This window comes from Sabethes cyaneus, chromosome 1, assembly GCF_943734655.1.
Source record: "Sabethes cyaneus chromosome 1, idSabCyanKW18_F2, whole genome shotgun sequence".
Classification (NCBI taxonomy): domain Eukaryota; kingdom Metazoa; phylum Arthropoda; class Insecta; order Diptera; family Culicidae; genus Sabethes; species Sabethes cyaneus.
In genome coordinates this window covers 31,711,279-31,736,613 of record NC_071353.1, presented here as the reverse complement: position 1 = coordinate 31,736,613, position 25,335 = coordinate 31,711,279, and the positions used below count along the sequence as shown (strand labels likewise).

Sequence of the window (25,335 nt, the reverse complement as noted above, 5' to 3'; positions counted from 1 at the left end):
TGTATTTATATTTTTTTAAGTCTGATAACGGGCAAAGCCTACACATCAATAAAGACAAATCAAATCAATAAAGACAAATCAACTTGAGCACAAGTGGGCACAATCTTTTGACATTCATTGGAGGAGCGTCGCGTTCACCCTGACGGAGTTACTAGGAAACATCCATGATTGTTTGTTGTTCGACTGTAAAAATGTAAACATCCTTAAGTTTTACAGATCAGCGGAAGAGGAACATAATTGAACGGAAGCAAACTTTTGTGGTTCGTGGCCATAATTTCCTGAACCGGCACCGGCTCAAAAAATCCCCTTTAGTATTGTGCGAATTGAATACTCGCGTGCACTCAGACAAACATTAACTTAATATTGGTCGAGCCGTAGCCAAGTTGGCCAGCGTCTCGGTCTGATAAGAAACTTTCCGTTGCGCATTTGGACCTTATTCCCGAAGTATGCGCAAACTACGAAGCCACAATCCATAAAACTTCTTATCTGTTCAATTATTCATCGTACACGAAAAGGTGGAAAATTAGCAATATGTTTTGCTTCATGTGCGAAAACTAAACAATGTTTATATTTTTACACTTGAACAACAAACAATCATGGATGTTCCCATAGCAATTCCTTCAGGGCGAACCTGATCAGCATCGATGCTCCTCCAATGAATGTCGAAAGATTGTGCTCAATATCCGCCATTATCGTTCGTGGAAAGCTGGATAGGCGAATTCGAGCAAAACTAAGAGCAACCGTTCGCTACCTGGTTGTGATTATTGGAACTACAAAAAAAGTGCAATTCCCAAAATGCTTGCTGGCACCTATATGGAGCTCAACTTTAAAAGTAATATTTTACTGAATTAACAACAGTGGGAATGATGAAAATGGATAATAAAGGTAAGAAAGTGCATTTCCTTTCATTTGATATATATTGTTTATGATTCGGGAGATTATTAGAGCTTCGCAAGTGTATTTATGTTTACGAACTGATAGGTTATATGTTTGGCTCTTGGCGCAAGTGATGCTTATCACGAAAATAAATCCGTTAGCATTTGAAAACACATTGGAATGCACTGAAGACTGAAAATAATTGGTGATTCTCTATCCAGGATATGTAAACTTTACAGCTGACTCTATGTACTTTTGCTTCATGCGGTACAAAATCAAACATTAACATTTTTCTGCCATAAAGTTAATTAATTCGAATATTTTCACTTACTTTAACGTAGATAAACAAATTTCTTCCAATATTACGCTATCTAAAATCCTGACAATTGAAAGGGTTAATCAAAAACTGCATTTTATTTCAGCTTTTTTTTTAAATGTATAGAGTTTGACAGCGATTTTACTTTTCATCACTTTTTTATGCAGCGCCTCCAAGCGGGTGATAGCCTATTATCTATGTTTTCACGTAAACTTCCCAAGTAACAACGGTAGCTGAATTGCAAGAGCAACGGCTGTTTACGGGTTGGTTTAAGGCGATCAAAGCTGCATAAAGTAAGCGCTCAAATGGTGTTTAAATAAGCGATGTGTAAGCTACTTTAAGTTTTTCAAACCAGTTCTCTCCCAAAAGCTGATAAAAAAGCTTAATAGCGGATTTTTTTTGCTAAACAATCTGCTTCTAAACAGCCATAAACATCAAACCGTTTTACGGCTGCTTAAAGGTGTTAAAATGTAGAGTGGAAGCTTTCATTATGCTCACAGCTTTCAAACTACTTTAAGTCTGCTTAAGGGTGTTAAAGTGGCTTTGCAAACTTCTACCAAGTTTTCATTCGGCTCACAGCACACATACTGTCAGATCATAGAATTTCGCAATTTGGCTGACAGCAAAAGTTTGTCAGTTAGCGACATTATCGACTGCTACACGCTAGACGGGCTAGGCTTCAGGTGTAAAGATATTCTCACTGTCTGTTCTGCAGATGCAAATGGGGCGGATCATACGGTGAGTGCTTATGGATCAAAAGATGGCGGGTTCAATTCCCGGAAAAAAGACATGCATTTTTAACTAGCTAGCTTTACTTGTAAGAATTAAAGTTATTCGAAATTAAAAATATCGCGTTCACGGCGAAATAAAAATGAAGCGTTCCATTTTTTTAAATTTGAAAATAGATTTTTTTTGGCTGCATAAAGGTTGATGAAGCGTTGATTAAGCGACTGGAAAAGTAGATTGCAAAACTATTTCTCGTTCTAAAAATAGAATTGACAGCATTGCGCAAATTGGCTATTTAAAAGTGCAAAAAAGTTTCTATTAAGCTTCATTGCAGCTTCGAAAGCAGCTATTAATTAGCCTGAAGCTTGATAAAATCACCAGATTTAGATGTTTAAGAGCTGAAAAAAGGTTTTCATTTCTAAACCTAAACCATAGATCAGCCACAAGTTGAAGAAAATCAGCTATAAAAGCGTTTGATCAGCCTGAAATTGTTACTTGGGTAGTAACTGTGAGTATAGTTACTATATATATAGTTCGGCGGATAGAAAATCGGGAGCCAAATAAACGTCAAAAGCGGAGCCAAAAGCTTTTCAAAATCCAAAATGCAGGAGTAATGTTAAAAAAACACACTTTATTATTATAGAACTAGTCATTTTCAACACCCGCCAGTGATTATTTTTCGTAAAAACCTGCACATTTCATCATAATTTCAAATTTAATTTCATAAATCAGGGATGCCAATTCGCCTGGTTTTCTATCCGCCAAACAGTAACTGTAACTTGAGTGTACTAACAACATATGGATTAGTTGCCCTCAATATACCATATAATGCTTTAAAAAATTCAATTATTGCACCTGGCTGAAATTTTTCGAGTGGTACTCAAATTCGTTTTTTAATAATAATTATCCTGTATTTACCAGGGGCGTAGCTGTGGGCGTAGCCAGAAAAGTTTCTTCGGGGGGGTTTACAAAAAAATCGGATATAGCCTAACCTTAAGCAGTATATTCAAGAAATGGGAAATTATTTTCAGCTAAAAGCTATTTAGGTTGAAATTGAGTGTTCTTCATTTGACAAAAAATCGAATTGAAACAAAATCAGACAAATCTTAAAATTTTGCCTCTTAGTTGGCATCGAAGTACGTTGTGTGTTCGAATCTCAGCTGGGAGAGGCTGTAAAAGTCCATTAAGATCGAGCCTCTTCAAGACGCGGCCAGGGTCGAAACAAGCTAACAATTTTGCATGCTTTTCAAGATCGCTTCTGAGGGGGTAATTCGACAAGCGGATATCGAAAAAAGAAGTTTGATTTTCAGTAAATGTAGTAAACTACACATGCTACGCGTTTTGATATTAAACCAGAAACTTTGTCATGGCGGAGGCCATTTGCGCTAGACTGAAAGCGGAGGCTCGGAGGATTGGGTTTAAAATAAATTTGTCGAAGACCAAATACATGTCTGGTAGAGACTCAAACGGGACCAACGTGTGCTTTTCGCGAGTTACAATTTTGGGGTTCTTCAAGGGTTTTTAAAAAAACATATTACTGCTGTCGGTCTAAGACTAAATTGGTTTATTCGATTAATGTAATTGCCACGTTCATGAATTGCCTAACTAAGCGATCAACATTTATGATCGCACCTAGCAACTAACGAACGTACGCAATTGCCCTACGCTGCACTAAACGGTAGCCGTCGTCGCTGCTGTTGCCAATGGTGGTGCCGTTGCTAACGGTGACATAAATTAATTTGGCGCAACGATGGCTCAGTTGCTAACTCGCGGACGGCATTTGTTGGCAGCGACGAACCACAAGTGGTAGATGAGCTCATGTATGTGGGATCGCTGGTGGCCACGGACAGCAACACAAATGAGGAGATCCAGCAACGTATTCAAGCAGGACACCAATCCTACTTAGTAAAACGGCACGATCAAGAAGCATAAACCGCCGTATGAAGCTGACAATGTGTAAACCCCCTTCTGGACCCATAGTTTTGACATAGGATTTGACAATGCGCACTAAGGACATACGTGCCCTTGTGGACGGTGGACTACAACTTCAGAAACGCCTGGGAAATGGGCGACGAATAACTCAAGATCGAGTTGAATGAAGCTTAAAACAGCACGAACCACCCCGGGTCTAAGCCGTTGACGACGACGACGAAGATTGTACAACCAGCCCCGCAAATTTTTTTGTGTTCTATACCAGAACCCGGCATAGTCGAAACCTAGGACAGGACGTGCCAAGTGTCAACCGCGGCGTTGACCCAAAATTGACCCAATTTCTGATTGGCTGACAGTAACGAGCAACCGTTGACTGGAAAATATAACGCGGTATCGCTTTCAGTGTTGCTGAAACTCATTAGTGGGAATACGTCAATAAGTTATTATTTCCGAATTTTAATTTCTTTTGTATTCTGTAGTTCTATGCTTGGTTTTATATTAGTTTTGTTTGTACACGAATTTTAATATTCAAAATAAAATGCAAAACATGATTTTGGTCGCATTAACTGTGGCGTATTCGGGAGCTGATTTTCGGCAAACGAAGTTATTTTTAAAACAATATGGGCAGGCAACAGTGGTGCAGAGTGTACAAAGAATATTCAATCGGGATGGCGGTCATAATGAAAAGAAGAGTAAGAAGCCAGATGGCACGTCCTGTCCTAGGTCGAAACAAAAAAAAGACGCTGACGTTCTCTTCCCTTCGCATCATACATGAAGAGTCATTTGTTGAACAGAATGTTTCAAGCAAGCGCCAGCTGAAGTTGGTGACGCAGAAAATAACCTCGCTAATAATTTTCGCGTGGGACTCTAAATAGGAGGAAACTTCGTAATAGCTTGTTTAATTGGCAAAATATGCGTCGTAATTCGCGAAGTTCCACGTAACATACCTCGCGATTCACGCAACTTACTGCTGTTTAGGAAGATTGATCCAATTCTAACTGGTTGCCAAAATTGTTTAGATAAAATAAACAAAAAAAAGTGTTGCCGAATTAGACAGTTTAAACTGTCTGTAATTTTAACCACTCGAAGAGAAAAAAGTTAAAAGTTTCGGGGAATGGTTCACAGCCTTAAGTGGCTTGCCGTCCTCATACAAAGCCTGTTGAACAAGGTTTCTCCAATTAACTCAATGTGGGCTACCGCTCTCCAATTCCTTGGACACCGAGAACTCTCCCTCAGATGTCGCCCCACCTGGTCTAACCATCTTGCTCGCTGTGCTTCCGATCGTCTTGTTCCTACCGGATTTGACGCAAACATCATCCTTGCAAGGTAGTTGTCCGGCATGCTAGCTACATGCCCTGCCCATCGTATCCGTCCAGCTTTAGCCACCTTTTGGATTCTGTGCCATAGAGCGATTCATCCTCTGCCTCCATACTCTGTTGTCATGTACGTCCGAAGTTCGTTTTTAGTACTCGTTCGAAAACTCCGAGTACTCGCAGGTCCTCCTCGAGCATTGTCCATTTTCATGCCCGTAGAGAACAACCAGTCTAATAAGCGTCTTGTACAGGGTGCATTTTGTACGGGTCCATAGTAAGCATAGTAAGCACGACCGAGCACGGCCGCTGACAAAACACCTCCGAATTTCACCGCTGATATCATTGTCCACCGTTACCAGTGAGCCAAGGTAGACAAATTCGTCGATTATTTCAAAATCATCTCCGTCGATCAATATACTACTGCCCAAGTGGCGACGATCTGCCTCGGTTCCGCTGGCCAATATGTACTATTTTGGACGTATTTATCTTTGACCCAATCTTTTCTGTTTCGCGCTTTAGTTTGGTGTATTGTTCAGCCACCGCCACAGATGTTCTGCCGATAATATCCATGTCATGAATTTCATGAATAAAAACTTATTACTTATTTGTTGAAGATCGTGTCCCGCGTGTTGATATCCGCTCGATTCATAACACCTTGTAGCGCTATGTTGAACCGCAGGCATGAGAGATCATCACCTTGACGAAGCTCTGTGTGATTTGAATGAACTTGACAATCCACCCGAAATGCGATAACAGCTGTGGGTAGCATCCATCGTAGATTAAATCAGTTTGATGAGCTTCCTGGACAAACTGTTCTCGTCCATGATTTTCCATAGCTCTTTCTGGTCGGTGGTATCATATACGGTTTCGAAGTCAACGAACAAATGGTGCGTGGGAATTCTGTATTCACGGCCCTTTTGGAGGATCTGCCACAGTGTAAATATTTGAGTAAAGTGATCGCTCGATAGTTCTCACAATCCAACTTGTCGTCCTTTTTATAAATCAGGCAGATAACCCCATCTTTTCACTCCTCTGGTAGCTGTTCCGTATCCCAAATTCTAACAATTAGCCGGTGCATGCAAACGCCCAGCTTTTCCGGTCCCATTTGAATAAGCATCGGTACGATGCCATCTTTCCCAGCTGATCTGTTGTTCTTTAGATGCATGATGGCCTCCTTAACTTCGCCTATCGTTGGGCCTGGCATCTCTTCTCCGTTTGTTGCACCGTCGAAACCACTTTCCCCGTCTCCATGGTTCTCTGCCTGGGCGCCATTCAGGTGTTCGTCGAAGTGCTGCTTTCACCTATCGGACACCTCACGTACGTCCATCAGAATACTGCCATTCTTAACCCGACACATTTCGGCTCACGGCACAAAGCCTTTGCGGGATCCGTTCAGTTTCTAGAACTTTCGCGTTTCCTGAGAATGATGCAGCCGCTCTAATTCTGCATATTCCTGCTTTTCCAGGAAGCACTTTTTCTCCCGAAAAATTTGATTTCGCTGCATCTTCTTGTGTTTGTCTTTCCACGTTCTGACGTGTAGAACTGCGCATTTTGGTCGCCCGCGTAGCGTTCTCCTCATCCATCACTCTCCTACAATCATCGTCAAACCAATCGTTCCGCTGATTTCGTGCCACATGCCCGATGGAGCACTCCGCTACACTGGTACTGGCTTTTTCGATGGTGTTTAACAGTGCTCGAGAGGGGCTTCGTCAAGCTCGTCCTCTCGCGGCAGCGCAGCTTCGAGTGAATGCGCATAGTTTGCGCGGCTTCTGGCAATGTTGTTCACAACGGAGAATTGTGGGCGTATCTTAATCATCACTAGGTAGTGGTCCGAGTCAACTTTAGCGCTTCGATAGGATCTGACGTCGATAATGTCTGAAAAGTGCCGACCGTCGATCAAAACGTGGTGCTGATGATTTGATTTGGTGACCATCCATTGTGTACTTGTGTAAGGATTCTGTGCTGGAAAAAGGTACTACATTTGGCTATGTTCTTGAAGGCGACAAAGTCGATGAGTCTTAGGCCCATTTCATTGGTCAGCTGGTGTGCGCTGAACCTTCCAATTACCGGTTTGTATTCCTCCTCCTGGCCGACCTGAGTAGTGAAATCTGCGATGCCGATTTTGATATCATGTTTATTGGAGTTTTAAGGCGGTCTTTTCGCGCCATGTGATTTTATTTGTAGAACATTGAAATAAATGCGAGTGGCCACAGAGCATTCTGACAGCTCAAGCACCCACACTTAGCAAACACGAAATACGCGTGTATATATACATGATATTTGTCTCATTTTGGGGAAGAGCTGATGCCTGTTTGCCTCATTTTCAAGCACCAACACACACATAAATGGAAAGGTCTATGCAGTGAAATTTGGTGTCTCAAGTCACAGTCGCGCAGAATAGATACCATTGGCGAAAGTTCGCGGTATGGGGCCATCCAGATACCACGTGGACAGAAAAATACCAATTTTCAACCCCCCCGTCCCCCTCCGTGGACAAGCGTGGACATTCGCTCAACCCCCACCCCCTCCCCTGTTTGTCCACGTGGACATTTTTTTTCTGATGTCAAATTTAGCAAAACAGAAATGCATTGTTCTAAATGTTGTTTTCAACTTGATTTATGCAGTATTTATCAAAAAAGCTTACGTGAAAGAAAGCGCCAGTCTAAAGGCCGCCACACAATGCATACGGCTTTTTAGTCGTTGTGGAAATTTGAGTTTTCCATGGATCAACTTTCCGTAGCGTTTAAAAATCCGTATGCAAGGTGTTAGGACCTTAATTCTTATGATCTGGTTTACTACAAATTATTATCGACTGCAAGAAAACTGATAGCTTGACTTTCGTTTGACGATTCTTCTCTGTCCAGAGTATCTTTGTCGAGAGTATCTTTGACCAGAACATCTCAGCTTGGCCGTCTACTTCAACGCAACACAAGACCTTTCCGACGCAAGGTGATTTGTAAAATTTTCTGAAGGCGAATCCTTTTGAAAAAAGGTTGTCCATGGAAGCCCTTTTTTTGGCGAGCTGCATTTGATTTTGAGGCAAAATGCAATCATTTGGTGCAAGCGGACCTAAGTGATAAATAAGTCACGTGACCGGTAAATATTCGTGGATTCTTCCGTTACCTTTATCATTTCCCAAAGAAGTCAAGAGTTGTAAAAAAATAATATATTTTGTTTATTATTGCATTACATCAAATGTCAGGCTAGGCAATCAACAACTGTGTACTAACGCAGGCTTAATCTTTTCAACAAGATTTATGCCAGATGCGTGTTCTCTTAATGCTTGGTTCATGTGTTTACGTGAACATATGCCTCATCAAAATATAAAACTTTATTTGAACTTAAAAACAATCACTGATCAATGGCTAATGCTAATATGGATAATTAATTCTATATAGCTGCTTCTAATTTCTATTGCATGAAAAAAAACTTGTCCACGTGGACATTTTCCGTACCCCCTCCCCCCCTTCCGTGGACAAGCGTGGACATTTTCATACCCCCCACCCCCCTCTAAGCTGTCCACGTGGTATATGGATGGCCCCTATGTCATATGGGAACGTTCCACTAAGACTCTAATAGACTATACTACCGTGAATCGCACAACAGTCCCATTTTCTATGGAGTTTCCTAAATAAATGGGACTGTTTTGCGAATCACGGCAGTATAGTAAAACCTGTCGCCGTCAGCAACCACTTTACTGACGATTAAATTTGCACACAGTGGCTTATCTATGCTTATTAATAATCTGCGGATAAGCAGGTAAATGCAAGTGGCGCCACCATTGTATGAATCATCGAAACTAACGAAATGGGGCGGTTATTTAAAAATGTCTGTTACCGAAATCTATTCCTATAAAGAAGGATTTCTGTCTGTCTGTCTGTCTGTCCGTATGTTCCTTATAGAATCGAAAACTACTGAACCAATCGGCATGAAAATATGCATGTAGAGGTTTTTTGGGGCCAGGAAAGGTTTTAGTGATGGTTAGAAACCCCTCCCCCCACTAAGAGGGGGGGCTCCCATACAAATGAAACACAAATTTCTGCATAACTCGACAACTAATCAAGCAAATAGAACAAAATTTGACATGTGGGTGTTTTCGGTGACAAGAACTTATTCTATGGTAAATTGAGACCCCTCCCCTCTTTATAAGGGGAATTATAACTCCTCTCCTCTTTAAAAGGGGGGGGGCTTCCATGCAAATTTCCTCATAACTCGAGAACTAATCAAGCAAATGGAACCAAATTTGGCATGTAAAGGTTTTCGAGGGCAAGAATATTTTCTATAGTAAATTAGGACCCCTCCCCACTTTAAGAGGGGGGGCTCCTGTACCAAAGAAAAACAATTTTCCTCATAACTCGAGAAGTAATTAAGCAAATGGAACCAAATTTGGCATGTGGGTGTTTTTGGAGACAAAAATTTTTTCTATGATGAATTAGGACCCCTCCCCGTTTTAGGAGGGGGGGATCCTATACACATGAAATTCAAATTTCCTTATAACTGAAGAACTAATCAAGCAAATGGAACAAAATTTGGCATGTGAAAGTTTTCGAGGGCAAGAATATTTTCTATGGTAAATAAGGAACCCTTCCCACACTAAGAGGGGGGGCTCCCATACAAACGAAATACAAATTTCCTCATAACTCGAGAACTAATCAAGCAAATGGAACAAAATTTGGCACGTGGGTGTTTTTGGAGACAAAATTTTTTTTCTATGATGAATTGGGACCCCTCCTCACTTTAGGAGGGGGGCTCCTATACAAATGAAATACAAATTTCCTCATAACTCGAGAGCTAATCAAGCAAATGAAACCAAATTTGGCATGTGAAAGTTTTCTAGAACATGAATATTTTCTATGGTGAATTAGAACCCCTCCCCACTTTAAGAGGGGGGGCTCCTATACAAACGAAATACAAATTTCCTCATAACTCGAGAACTAATCAAGCAAATGGAACCAAATTTGGTACGTGGGTGTTTTTGGAGACAAAAATTTTTTCTATGATGAATTGGGACCCCTACCCACTTTAGGAGGGGGGCTCCTATACAAATGAAATTCAAATTTCCTCATGACTCGAGAACTAATCAAGCAAATAGAACCAAATTTGGCATGTGGAGGTTTCTGGAGGCAAAAATATTTTCTATGGTGAATTAGGACCCCTCCCAACTTTAAGAGGGGGTGCTTCTACACAAATGAAATACAAATTTCCTCATAATTCGAGAACTAATCAAGCAAATGGAACCATATTTGGCATGTGGGTGTTTTTGGAGGCAACCATTTTTTCTATGATGAATTAGGACCCCTTACCTTTTTAAGAGGGGGGGCTCTCATACAAACGAAATACAAATTTCCTCATAACTCTAGAACTAATCAAGCAAATGGAACGAAATTTATCATGTGGGTGTTTTTGTAGGCAAGCATATTTTCTATGGTATATTTTCTATGGATTTCCCCACTTTAAGAGAGGGGAGGGGCTCCTAAACAAATGAAAAACAAATTTCCTCATAACTCGAGAACTAATCAAGCAAATGGAACCAAAGTTGACATGTAAGTGGCTTTGGACGCAAGATTTTTTTCTATGGTGAATTGAGACCCCTCTCTTCTTTAGAAAGCGTGTTATGGCCCATCTCCCCTTTAAGAGGGTGGGCTTCCATACAAATGAAATGCAAATTTCCTCTTATCTCGAGAACTAATCAATCAAATGGAACCAAATTTGGCATGTGGGAGTTTTAGATGGCAGAAATTTTTTCTATGGTGAATTACGACCCCTTCCCCTTTTAAGAGAGGAGCTCCCATACAAATGAAATTCAAATTTCCTTATAACTTGAGAACTAATCAAGCAAATGGAACCAAATTTGGCATGTGGGAGATTTTGGAGTCTTGAATTTATTTTACGATAGTTAGAGACCTCTCACCTCTGTGGTAGGGGGATATGGACTCTCATTCAAAAATAAAACAGAAATTTTTGCGAAACTCAAAAACTAATCGAACTCGAGAAATTCTAGAGTCTTCCATAAAACATTAGTCAATACAAGACCACAAAAACTATCTATAGTAACACTAGATCATTCAGGACGAGACGGTCGCGAGTGTTGCCGGTGACCCGCCGTCGGAAGCGCCGCCCACTGGGGGGCTTGCAAAACTCGAGATTGTGACAAAGATCATCCGAGATTCATGATTTATGTACAACACAGGTTAATTTGTGGCAATACGAAGTTTGTCGGGTCAGCTAGTTTATATATAAATTTAAATAAACACTCAGTGAAATCTAATAAGCATGATGAGGTAAAACTTCGTTTATTCATGAATAAAAACTTCTTACTGAAGAACACATTATTCTGAAATTAGGAATAATATTATAATAACCAAAGACCGTGAATACTCGAGACAATTTAAAGTGTTTGTCGTTTTCTGCTCTTCTTATCGGCGTCTTTATCTTTAGCTATATTTTTAGTATTTTCCGACTCTTCAAGCATTCGAGGCTTCTTTGATTCGTTTGGTTCGCCGGCAGGTTGATCATGGCTGTGAGTAAACCGATTTCTGACCATCGAACGGAAGTTGCCTTCCATCGTTATAATTGCCTTGCAACCGTAGGTTTGCCTTTGCGCGCATCGCCAGCAACTGACATCGGTTTTCGAAATCGTCAAACAACTGTAAAAATATCCATCGTCCAATTTCAGAAGAAAAACGTTTTTTGGTCGCTTGTAAAACGTGTACTGTCGATTCGTTTTTGAAACGGAGTCTAGTATCTGACCTTCTTCTTGTTGTGAGCGTGCCAAAAACATATCAGATGCCAAATGGCAGTGGTTCAGTTTGGTCGCAGTTACCGTAGTACAATCCGCATCAAGGTTAATTTTCCCCCGACAAGCATACTGTCGTGATAAATAGCATTTCCAAGTCGAAAACGACTCATCTATCTTATCCAGTTCATAAACAAACTGATTGAAGCGAATCCAACACGTGTCATCGTCTTGTGGTAAAACCTCAAAATTTCTATCTTGGTTTGGTTTTTGTAATCGCTGGTAGAAAGTTATTTCGTGTTTTAATGCAGCCAAGGATTTAGGATTTATTTTCTTTGACTTTTTAACACCTGCATCCTCGTTAACGATGCCCTCTAGCAGCTCTTCAAAATCTTCTATCGGCAGGTCCTCCTGTGGTTTGGATTGCTGTGTACTTTCGTCTATGCCGGGTTCGATGTCAGGGAATGTAGGCTCAGCGATATCACCCTTTCGTCTAAATTGACCAGTCAACGGATCTAGTACTTCTTCGTCATCATCTTCCTCATTACTGCCTAGCAGGAGTGCTCTATTTTCTCGACGTTGTATATCCGATTTACGACAGAACTCACCACTCAACGGGTCCAAAACTATCTCATCATCATCGGACAATTCATCTGGTTGATTTAGCTGCGTTGCTTCCCCCGTTTCTATTGCTTTAGGGAACATATCTTCAATTCCATCGTCATCATCTTCGTTGATTTTTTGATCATTATTTGCTTTCGACTCGACGTCTGAACGAGCTGGTTTGTCTAATCGTCTACAGTTTTTGTCAGTATCGGTCACACTTGACTGTGGTGAAGCGGAGGTATCATTTGCACAAGATTTTGTTTTTTCTTTCTTTCTGTCGGCATCACCGAGTAGTAAGTCAATCACGGGCATCACCGGACCGTGATTATGTGCTGCACCAGGCTGTTTAGCAATACTGAACATTTCGTCAGTATCAAGTAAACATTCGCAGTTTATGCATTTCCATCTAAAAATAAATGAAACAAAAATATTAAACTTCGTACAAACTAAGCTAAGGGAAAATTATTCACCTGAAACCCGGATAGGTTTGCTTAATAACTTCGTATGTATAGTTAGCAAAGAGAAGCCTGGCCTTTGTCTTGTGGAGCTCTATTTGAAAGCCGAACATTTTTCGTTTATTTAAAAACATCATCTGACCTTCCTGTGAATTGATATCTTCGATGGGTATCGTTTGCTTCTGCTTGAGTTTTACGTTAGCGACTATGGTCGAGCTAAGCATTTGATATCTTCCAACACTTTCTTCATTAGCAATGGGTTTGGGTACTTTATGATTATGCATCCCGTACTTAATCCAAGTACTCTGATCGTTTCCTTTGGTTTCCAGAAGTGCTGTACAATGCACTTGCGCTCGCAACATGCACTCCCAGTAATTGTAATTTTCATGGCACCATTTAATTTTGTAAAGATGCCCCTCGTAATTGAGCATTTGTTCGGATTTTTGCAATTTCACCAGCTGTACTGTTTTAGTAGGCTGGTTTTTATCGACGACACGTACTGAAGAGTCCCGTGGTGGAATTCTTTTATCAGATGGCTCAGATGGTGATTCCGTGTTTGAAACTACGGGTGATGGCTGCTTGCTATGGTTAGAAATATCTACCGAACCAACGTCGGTGGCCGAATCGGTTTCGCTAGATCCTGGACACTGATTACTTTCACCGTCATGAGAATTTTGAACAGGCGATACACTGGGCGAAATTTGTGCAGGTTCGTTTCCCGATGTGTTTCCTTCTTCTCTTTCTTCGTTGTCGGTTTCAATCAACTCGTGCGGTTCCGTCGGTACAGCGATTGGGTCTTCTGTTAGGAGGTCAGCATTTTCTTCGGGAACAATTTTAGAGTATTTAATTCTTTTAACGATTGTACCGTGTAACTAAATAAAACGATAGAGAGTCAAAAATGAGGTCATAAAACGAATATTTATTTTATTACCTCTACGCCATCAGAAAACCGTTTTTGGGATTCAAAAGAAGATGATCCTTCACTGTCATTCTTGGCGGTTCTTGAGACGCTGTAGTGATACCTAACAATTGGTACTGTACATCCACTTTTACGATTGTCATTCGCGGCAGTTCTTGGGCCACTGCACTGATACCTAGCAATTGGGGCTGCACATCTCGGGGGATTTGGTTGTAATTTATGGCTAATGCCTCTGGTAGGCGAAACATGTGTAGGCGGTCTCTGTTCCGCAGCTTTTACAGGTTTATAAAACGGTCTGACATCAATAGGAACGATAGGGGGAACGTCATCGTCATCTTGAAGATCATATAAGTTATCCTAAAGAAAAAAGGTATATACTATATCAGATGAATTAACTCAAAGCGTTTAAGCTCTTACATCGTCCATTACGGAATTTGTGGTGTAGGAAGAAGAAGAGAGTGCGACTGCAGGTTGTACGGTATTGACGAATGGTGTTGCGTGTAAAGAAGACCCGGTATCTTGTGTCGTTAGATCGTTATTAGGAATGTTATTACTGAACAGTGGGTCGGCTGCTGGGTTTCGTTTAGTTATTCCGGAAGAGGCTGGGATTATCTCGTCCGTGATAGTTTCAGGTTCTTCTTCTTCGGTTTCATCAAACTCTATCTCCTGTTTTATCACTGGATCTTGTGAAGCAGGTATTGTATCTGTTAGGCCATCGATAAACTCTGTCTGCGCCAAAAGTGCCTGTTGTTGTTTTTGTTGTTCTATCACAACGGCATCTTTATTCAAAGACATGACGTGAAGAATTTTTGGCATACCTTTCAGAGCAGGCACAGCTGGAGGAACATTTGGCCTGCGTATTATGGGACCAGGTTTGCCCACCTGGCTCGTAATTGTAGCCGTGGAGTTTGACGGTCGTTTGATCGTATGAACCTGCCTGTTTAAAGTAGGCTGCGAAGGTATTGTGGATGCCGCTGCTGGCAGTGCCGATGGTTGAACGATGTGGGGTGCAACAGCAGTTTCCGAATATCGATTATGATTACTAAACACGCTGTTGGAATACTGATCAATGACAGGTTGACGACCGGCTGCAACAGGTATTGTGTTATCTGAAAACACATTATCGGATTTTTCGAGTTTTATATCTTTTTCGCTTAATAGCGGTGCCGTTTTAATAGGTTGTTGCACTATTCGTGCTGGCGGTTTGGAAACTGGAGAAGGTGGTACTATTTTTTGTACACCTATTCCTCTTTTCTGCGGATTGATCACTTTCATCAGCACTGAGGGTTTAGGTTCGTTGGAGAATTTGTTTGCTAATGCACCCCATTTTAGCCAAACAGGATTGTGGAAGTGCGAGCCATTAAATTCGACAATTCCGTTTGTCATGGTCATCGATCCTAGACAATTACTCCGTATGCAATTCCAATAGGAAATATTGCTTTGACGACATACGGTCTCGTACCAAAATCCTTCACATAATGCAATTTCGCGCAATGATCCACGAATTAATATGATAGATCGTTTGATGTTAGTTTCAGCATCAATAACGGCTGATTCTATGATGGTTTCTCTAGCATGTTTGTGTATTCCCATCGAGAGTACTTCACTTCTATCATTCGTAATTAAGATTGCTTTACACTTGCTTGTGGGGTCATTTAAACTTTTGCAACTAAAAAGTAGTGATCTATTTTGCGTTATCACATCAAAACTAAATCGGAAGCCATCGTAAATAAACTCGCCGTTGCAGTAAATCTGCCTCACCTCATCCATTTTCTGCTTATGCAGATGATGGGCATTTTTTGTGCAAACTTTCCCAGAAGGGTAAGTAACTATAAAAGCTGGGCAGCAGACCACACTGCAGCCCCAGTGGACAGAGGTTAAATTTGTCCCCATACACGAATACCAGTACCAACTTTCGCCGTATCGCAGTAATTGCTTCCGATCTGGCTGAGATGATTTACGCATGGCCAAATATTGCGCATGGCGTGAGCAGCGTGCTTTAAATAGGTGAAACTGTTCTAGACATTCGTAGCATTTCTTGCACAGCACTGAATTAGTTAGCTCCTCGACAGGTATCTGAAACGTGGTTTAAGATAGTGTAATTTGAATTAGATTGCGAATAAATAAATGTTAAGAATGGTTTATTCAAACAAATTGATGTGAAAGGTGTCGCTTATATTTCAACTATCTCTCAGTAATAGTTGCGTGGTTTTTCGCCAGGATTAAAAAAACAAATTTTAACATTTGCATTGCCCAACTGATAATTTGCATTGCCCAACTCGTACCTTAAAGGTGTAAATAATTTTTCTTATAACATTTAAAAGGCTTTCTCATGAACTATACATGAGAAGCTGTGATATTGGCTCGCATTTAACAGTGCAACCCAAAATATGAATACAACTTTAAAAAACATTTTGAGCATGAAGATATGAATGAAGATTGTGTGAGAAATGCACATCCTCTTCAAGTGCTCTTCTTTAAGTGCTCAACTACCTATGATGTGTACGGTCGTCTATGCTATGTTAATTTAAAATTTACTACATCGGCTTAATATTATTTAATAATTAATAATAAAAATATTCATATATGTAAAAGTATTGAATAATCAAACATCGTAAAAAAGAAGAATTCGATATGAATCACATAAACACTTTTTATTTTGATTGTTTATAAAATCGTGATCAAGTCATGTAACTCAATTTGAAAAGCTAATGTACTCTTTTAAACTTACACGGAGAAGAAAAATTTCAGTACAAATGTTTCAAATAATATAATTGTTGTTTTAAAGCTAAATAAAATATTTTTAAAACAACTTGAAAATATTGTTATTTCAAAATAATATTGCGTTTACATTAAAAAAATTACCCGTTTTAAAAATTAGGTTTACTTAGAATTTAACATTAATATAAAAATCAATATTTTTAGTTCAATCGTACATTTCCGTTGATGATAAAATAGGTAAGAAGAGAAGCGAACACAATAGGTACATTCTTCACCGTTTTAGAAAAATAAGAATTTTGTCACAAATGAAAACAATAACACACGACAATGCACCTGACAGCAATCACAAACATAAACTAAATGTTAGACAGACTAGATACAACGAACATATCTAGATACCAATAGATTACGTACAGTCACCGCAAAGCGTTATTCTACCTGTTTTAACTACAATTAGTTTTGCCTTAAGTTGTAAACTAACATTAAGCCGTGTTGAAAACTGGACATTTTACTTACCGATATATCCAAACAAGTTTTGATTTTTGTTGCCAGTTGAGCGTAAGCTTTGCCATCTTTCGGAACAACCATTTGCAAATTTTCTGCAAGACATAACCGGCAGTAATCACTGAAAAAAAGGAAATGAATTTTGAATGACACGCAATACAAACTTTTTCAACGTATTCTTACGGGAGCACAGGCTCGCTATCAGCTACAACATTTACGTTCGAAGTTGTCAATGCACTTTGCGTTGCCATTATTCAAGTAAATAGCTGCTTTTACTAGAAAATGTGAATTAAAATTAATCAGCACAAGATTGTACGCAGAAATTCCAAACACCGATTTGTCTATACTTAGTTTTTCATGTCACCGCAAGAGAGCAACGCTGTTGAATACCTGACAGCTGTCTTTGTGACGTTTGGCTGTCAAAATACAAGCGGCCGAGATATTTACGTTGAAGATGGGCATCGCAGTCAGAATTATTTTGCAATGCTGAAAATAAGCAATCTGAGCGTAAAAAAGAAATTATTATAATTTTTTTTCGTGTTTACATCTAAAAATTATAAACAATGATAGAGTTTAGAATATGTTTTGTTTTGCCGTCCTCATTTGAAACGAAATTTCAATTACTTTTAATTATTTTCTTCGCCGAAACAAAAATGACGTATATATTTTAATATTTTATTCAGATTATAATTTTGAGAGTTTCAGCAACCGAGGGTACATTTACCAGTAATGAACCTCTTTCTATCATGGTACTTGTCTATAAAGTTGACAGTCTTTAGTTTGAGTAATTACCTGTGATGTGTGATTAACAATAAATGCAATTAATTGTATCATTCTTTACCATAATAGTTGAATTTTACGAACATAACATATATTTTATATTTTAAAGTCTACAGGAAATTTACAAGATGGTTCATAACATAGAGTTACTAATATTGTATACTTTCACATATGTAAATCTCCACGAATTCAGATGGTGTACCCCATTGAATCCATTGAATACCGTGGAACATAAGTGTGGAAGTACAGTTGTGTAAATGTGTAACTTTCCGATTCTTTGGGGTTATTACCAGTGAATTTACCCTATAATTCGAGATTGTTTTTTTTTTTCACTTCATTGCATGATGATTGCATCGTCACATTGCACAGCGAAAAAATGGGACAAAACAACCAAAATAAAGTTCATGTTGCTCTTGAAGTATTATTTGTATGAAAGTAGACATACCAGATAACTTTATTCCAGAATTTTAGTGCACTGGGATTGAAGAATTTTTTGAATCTGATGTTTGTGTGAAAACTCTATACCAATATTTTCATTCAATGGAAATATCGAAAAATTATTTACATTGTTTATTAGTAATTTCGAAAAATTGTTTGATATTTTCGTACAAAGAAAAAACGTAAATTAGTATTAAAATGGCTGTAGATTAGGACCATATTTTGCAGTTTGATGAAAATCAAGCACACTCTGATATATATTTACTTCGAGATTTACTTCAAATCTCAAACTATTAATGACATGAATATGATTTTGCATTTTGACTCATGTTTAACAAATTTTTGTTTCCACCAAACCCCGCCCCCTTATCCTTTTTAAAGCCACTTTCAAAGTAGAGAGGGGTGACAAAAACTTTAAAATAATTTACAATGGCCTTATTCACGGATTCGACCATCAGCGTTTTCAACCAAAGTTGGCATAACATCATTGATTATTCCGACCCCGCAGCCAATTTCCCAAAGTTTTATGCCCAATGATCAATCCCTCTAGCAGTAGTGCTACTTCCTGTTTTACAGATTTTCAAAAAAAAGTCATTTTTCAAATATCTCGAAAACAGTTTGATGTGATGTGTTTCATGCCAATATACTTTTTCTATTGGTTTTTGGCCGCGATGTTATCAGTTTTTATCTAATTTGTGAACATCATACATTTTTTTGCAAATGAAAAATGCGAATATCTCAAAACACTTTCAACATTTTCATATCTAAATAATGGATTTACAACATAGAATCAGTATAATAAATTTGATCTTCTGGATAATTTTGTAACAGTTTCGTACAAAGTTATTTGTTTCAAGATCATCCAGTTCCAATCCGGATTGAGTAATCAAATTCGCTACAAGTTTAGTTCTGACTGGCGCCATTCTGCTTTGTAATTTTCGCTAGCTTGACAAATAAGTTTTTAATTTCTGAGAAGAATGGCAATGTACTAGTTTTAACCCCCCTTAGAAAAACCAAACTGATTTTTTAAATTTAGGAAAAAAAGCTATAGTTAGATAACTTTAGATAATAAAAACTTGAGAGTAATTTTTATGCATCACATTTATAAGATACTGCTACTACTTTAGCAACCGAGAGCCGGGGTAGCTCTTGCCGTATCAAGAATTCTTCTCCATTGTACTCGGTCCTGGGCTACTTATCACCAATTCGTTGCGCGTCTCGACACACACAAGTTGGCTTCAACCTGGTCGAGCCATCTAGCACGTTGGGCCTCTCTATTCCTGGTGCCGGTGGGGTTCTTGAAGAGAACGGGTTTCACTGCATAGTCGTTCGGCATCCTGGCGACGTGGCCGGCCCACCGTAGTCTCCCAACTTGCGCCAGGTGTTCGATGGGAATCTCTCCAAGCAGTACCCGTAGCTCGTGATTTATACGCCTCCGCCACTCTCCGCTTTCCGTTTGTACTCCGCCAAAAATAACCCGCAAAACCTTTCGTTCAAATACGGCTAGTGCACTCATGTCTTCCGTAAGTAAAGTTACTGTCTCAAGTCCGTAGAGGACTACCGGTCTGATTAGCGTTTTGTACATCGTCAGCTTTGTGCGGCGGCGTATGTTCCTAGGTCGAAGCGTCTAGCAGAAGGAAAAGTAGGCTCGATTTCCAGCTTAAATGCGTCGTTGGATCTCCTTACTCGTATTATTGTCGGTGGTAACCAGAGATCCCAAATATACGAACCCATTAACTACTCCCAGATCATCGCTATAAATAGTCACTGTCCGTGGGAGGCAAACGTTGCTTTCTCTGGAGACTCTTCCTACTATTTATTCGGTTTTCGACACATTGATTTGTAACCCTCTCCTCTTAGGGTACCGCCAGAGTGCAAGCGACATGCGACGCGACGCGACATTTCTTGCTGTAGTTATACGCGCAGCCCTTTTTCGCCCGAAGCAGGACTGTGCATTTAGCAACATGAGAGCGAAGTCGCGCCGCGTCGCTGTCGCGTTTACTCTGTACGGGGCCTTAGCCTCTGTTTTTAGTTTGGCGAAGTTTGCCTCCGCCGTCCAAAGATTTCTAGTAATGATGTCGAAGTGTTCTGCGAAGGCTAGGAGTTGGTTACTCTTGCTGAAGATCGTTCCTCTTGTTTCGATGACCGCTCGCCGGATCACGCATGTATAAGATCCCATGCATTAATATGCATTTAATTTTAAAATCACCTACATTCTTGAAGACCTGTTTCAATCTGGAATAAATTTATCCAACTTTTCAAGTATCCCTGTAGGAATTGCTGACCATTTTTCGACAAGAGCTCTATGCAAATCATTTTCATTAAAAATCGAATGATTTTTCATTTTAGTTTTCTCCACCTGTTGAAGTAATCTTAAAGCGATGATTCAAACCTATTTCTATTTTTTCACTTATTCTGCAATTTTGGTAATATTTTGTATTTTACAATCCGATTGACAGAATTTCATGACCACCTAATGTACTAACGAATTATTATAATGAATTTTTGTGTCAGTAGACTAAAGACTGACTGATGTGTATGGAAACATGGTCACAAGCGAGCGTGAGATGGTCGACAGGTGGAAGTAGTTCTTTGATGGCATCTCAATGGCAATATGATAAAAGAAGACGGAACAGAAGTTAACCTAGGAGAACCTACAAACGATAGCAGTGTGTTGGCTCCCGACCTCGAAGAGATCCGGCGAGAAAGCTTTTAGCTGAAGAATAATGGAGCCGGCGAAGTTTATGGCGGCTCGTGCTACTATGGATCAAATTTTCACTCAGACAAATCCTCCAGAAATGTCAGCAGTATCACCACGCATCATATTTTCGTAGATTTCAGGGCAGCTTGCGATACAGTCGAGTGCGAGCAGCTACGGCGAATAATGAGCGAGAAAGGTTTTCCGAACAAACTGATGGTGCTGATTAGCTATCCTGGGGCGAGTGATGTGCTACGTGTGTATTTCGGGGGTACTCTTGAGTCGCTTCGAATTGCGCAGAAGTTTGCGGCAAGGGGATAAGCTCTCCTGTATGTTATTCAACATCGCTATTGAAGATGTAATCCGACGAGCGGGCATTGAAACGAGAGGAGCGATCTTCGTAAAAGGTAGTCAACTCGTAGCATCCGTAGACGATCTCGACACCATTACTAGAAACTTTAGGGCGGTGAAGATATTCTACGCCAGACTAAAAACGGATGCTAGGATTGGGTTAAGAATCAATGCGTCTAAAACTAATTATATGGTAGAAAGAGGCTCCAGAAAAAACAACGTATCACAGAGAACGTATCTGTGAACGTATGCTTCGCACGGAGGGTGGCTATTGACGGCAGAGTTGAAAGTGGTTGATGAGTTCAATATATTTTGGATCTCTGATCAGCGCCGACAATAATACGAATAAGGAGATTCAACGACGTATTCAAGCTAGTAGTCAAATCTACCATTTCCTCCGCAAGAAGCTACGATCAAGGAGCATACGCCACCGCACAAAGCTGACGACGTACATAACGCTAATCATACCAGTAGTCCTCTACGGCCTTGAGACTGTAACTTTATTTACGGAAGACATACGTTAACTATCGTATATTTGAACAAAAGGAGTCGCGAAATTCGGTGGTTTGGTCACGCCGCAACGAGGCCGGACGACTGTGTAGAGAAATTTGAAGAAGACTAGACTATCATTTACAAAACTAAAAAAAAGTAGTTACCTATTCGACATTAAAGGAGTATAAGCACTTTTTCATAGCAAGGGTAAGAAAGGGGGAAGGCAATGAAGATGCGTCCAACACAGTTCTACCCAATAAACCATCCGGTTTGTATATATCGATTGCAACTGAGAAATACGACATATCTGAACGAAAAAATTATATTTCACGCCAGATAAGAACATATAAGTGCCAAAGTGGAGGCTATATACGTGCGAAAATTTTGACAATTATTTATAATCCTTTCTTGCATTTTATACAGCGGTTTTTATAACACGCAACTTAATACTCCTGGATATATGATTAAGATATAACTCACTATTGCTATCATCTATACTGCTTTATAATTCACAGTCATGAGTTGTATATGAGGACAGGCACGACTGCAAAACAATGTATTGTTTAGTTTGTTTTGACATATTCTGATCATTATACAATTCCAATATAAAATTGACATGAAAACGAATTAATGTGAACTTTCTATTACGATGTTGTGTTATCTGGGTAGCCATCCCAAGTTCCTACCTAGCACCTCCACGTGGTCATACCTGGGAATGCTCTTTTCTTAAGATTGAGTAGCTAAGCTAGGAGGTGCGATGCAACGTGGATCCCGGGTGCCTGAAATCAACATTGTGGTTTTGGACAGACGGCTGATCCACTCGGTCCCGTTAATAGGTAAGCCCCAACTTATTAAATTGCGCTATTTAGAATCCCACGTGAAAATTATTATTAGGTTATTTTCTGCGTTTCCTCATATGTTTGCAATTTAGCAATTTAAACCATCAGTTTTTTGTTATTGCTTCCCCACTGCACCCCTCCTTGCTTGACAAGCATATTTTCAATGTATTTAGTAAGTACAGGATGATTATTATTAAAAAATGAATTTGCGTAGGACTCGTAAAATTGCTGCAAGGTACAATATATTCCAATTATTTGTTTCGTGGTAGCTCTTCAAACACCTTCTATACAATGGAAACATTGACCGTAAAACTTTCTAATAATGTACATGGTATTGTTGGGTTGTTGTACATCTAGGACTGATTGAAATTCAAATGATGCAACTGTATCTGCTTCAAAGGACCGCTGGTGAGCTTATATTTATCCATATTAATTTCATTTCATTATATATCGTATGATAAATTCATTATATGCATTATTGCTGATTGCAAGGAAGATTTTCCAATCATAACATGCACAATTGCTCATAAAAGTGCTATTTTGGCTTGAATCGTTTCGGTCTCTTCGGCGCACCTATTGCTTGGAATATAACGAAAAAGTGCGCCGAAGGTACACTTATAAAATTTTAAACCTAACAATTATAGGACCTGAACACATACTTTTCATGTTACTTAAAACATTATATTTATTTGCTTAAATATAAATGTCAAAAGAATTTTCTTATTTATTATGAGGCAGCACATAAAAGGTATATGACTTAGAAATTATATTTATGTGTGAACTGCTATGATAATTATGTTTCATATCCTATACAATGTATACATTGTCGAAAATTATGTGCTCTTGTACATACTTTTAATGGGGCCATAAATGTTATTCATGGCGATACAAATGATATTTATGTGCCTCACACAGAAATGTTATTTGTCAAATCAAATTGCAAACGATTCAATGCAGAATCACACTTTTATGAGCGATTTCGCACCTCGGATGATATACAATTTTCCTTGTAATCAGCAATATATGATAAATTCATGAATACAGAGGCATCATATGAGTGGAAGACTGGAGAATGGAGTAATGAGTTAACCGGAATCACTAGGAGAAAACTCCTGAAGATCTGAAACAATATTCATGTTGCACTCTTCGGACAAACAAACCATCACGTGGGTTAAAGCTGGTGCAGCGAAATTGATTGTTACATGGAAGGATCCCAATGCTGGAAGGAAATTCTTATAATCCCGGAATGCGCACAAGTGTCTCTGCTTGTGGGTCCGCCCAATCCCTTTTGGTCCTTCTACAACAGCTTTAGTGTGAAATTCATTTGACAATCAAATTTGGATCCACTGTAAGTCTTGCCACATACACTGACAGGACCATGAACTGATGGTGGATTCCCTCCCATACATACATACATACATTCAACGTAGTACCGTTTGACCGTTCTTAATCTGAACACTTCTTAATTTATACCCCGATGGTTTGCACGACGTGCACGTTAAAAATGGTTGTCATTCTCAACATGGGATCATTTGCTTCTGCAGACAATGCACATAAACACGATTTGTCTGTACTGATGATCTAGCGTATTTAATCAGTTTCACATTTCGTCTCCCAATATAGAAATCCGATCGGAGAATAAAATATTCGCTGCTTGCAACTGCCAGCTAAATCAAACCACCAAAACAATAACCAAGAGCAGGGCGGCCAGTTCATACAAGTTTCAGTATATTTAGGGTTGCTAGATGTTCAAATTAAAAACTATCCCCGTTAGTTAGTATGAGGAATCGTTCAAATGAACAGATGTCCACTGTATTGTATTTGGTTATACAGTAGGATTTCGAATTTGGCAACAAATGCGTGTCACCTGTGTTGCCAAAATCGAAACCGTGCCAAAACCGAGACCCTTTTTTGATATGAAAACATTAAATGTTAATGCGTTAGAAATTGACTAAATATTAATCAACCATTGCAACTATTTTAAGTTTAAAAAGTCCGCCAAGAGTCATCCGACGATACGATGTACGATAAGACGTAGTCCTACGGCAATAAAAACATGATTGTTCAAAACATGCTATAACTGCAAACTTTTTTTCATAAACACACACAGGGCATCATGTTTTCGTCATTTAAAGCTTGTATGCGGAAACTGACCGATATTTAAGCATATTTTTGGAAGTGAAATATTTTGTTGCAAAAAACGGATGCTTTGTTGCCAAAACCGAGGCATGCCGAAATCGAACCATGCCAAATTCGAAATGCCACTGTACAAGAATTATACGCATTCTAAAATTTTCTATTGAGAAAATCAAATTTTTTTTCTTTTTAAAGTTCAATCTACTACAATAAAGTACAGAAAAACATTCAGTTAAGCTTCCGGTTGACCGAATCCGAATTGGTGGGCGTTTGGTTTTTAAAGCCTTCCATCAGACTCCGTATATCCAACTTTGGTATGCAAACATTTTTCTCTTTTTTGGGACTTTTTCAGCTTCCATTTTACGGCTGCCCAATATTTCTCAAATGGCCAGAGCTGTGGCATGTGGCGAGGATTCTTGTCATTAGGCACCAACAGCATGTTATCGGCGGCATACCATTTCACGACCTTGTATTCCGTTATAACAGGATGTTAAATC

At 39.4% G+C, this 25,335-nt stretch overlaps 1 protein-coding gene across 2 annotated transcripts; it reads right to left on the bottom strand.

The window, feature by feature from the left end:
* Window positions 1-11,440: 11,440 nt before the first annotated feature.
* Window positions 11,441-17,405, bottom strand: LOC128732751 (uncharacterized). 2 transcript variants are annotated; one of them, XM_053826089.1, is made up of 6 exons: window positions 17,288-17,405; window positions 17,117-17,225; window positions 14,297-15,955; window positions 13,892-14,236; window positions 12,976-13,832; window positions 11,441-12,911 (listed from the first exon to the last, which is right to left on the bottom strand). In XM_053826089.1, the coding sequence occupies exons 1-6, from the start codon at window positions 17,353-17,355 to the stop codon at window positions 11,552-11,554; spliced, it is 4,398 nt and encodes a 1,465-aa protein (XP_053682064.1). In that variant the 5' UTR covers window positions 17,356-17,405; the 3' UTR covers window positions 11,441-11,551. The 2 variants fall into 2 exon arrangements, with proteins under 2 accessions (XP_053682064.1, XP_053682065.1); XM_053826090.1 differs by having other exon boundaries at window positions 17,117-17,199; window positions 17,269-17,372.
* Between the last annotated feature and the right edge of the window lie 7,930 nt (window positions 17,406-25,335).

What these genes read in the sequence shown, in the direction of transcription:
- LOC128732751 (XM_053826089.1), bottom strand. Translation starts at nt 17,355, where the DNA reads ATGGCAACGCAAAGTGCATTGACAACTTCGAACGTAAATGTTGTAGCT. An exon ending in GATAGCGAGCCTGTGCTCCC is followed by an intron (nt 17,226 to 17,287) that starts GTAAGAATACGT and finishes CCTTTTTTTCAG; the next exon opens with TGATTACTGCCGGTTATGTC. An exon ending in CAAACCTATCCGGGTTTCAG is followed by an intron (nt 12,912 to 12,975) that starts GTGAATAATTTT and finishes ATTTATTTTTAG; the next exon opens with ATGGAAATGCATAAACTGCG.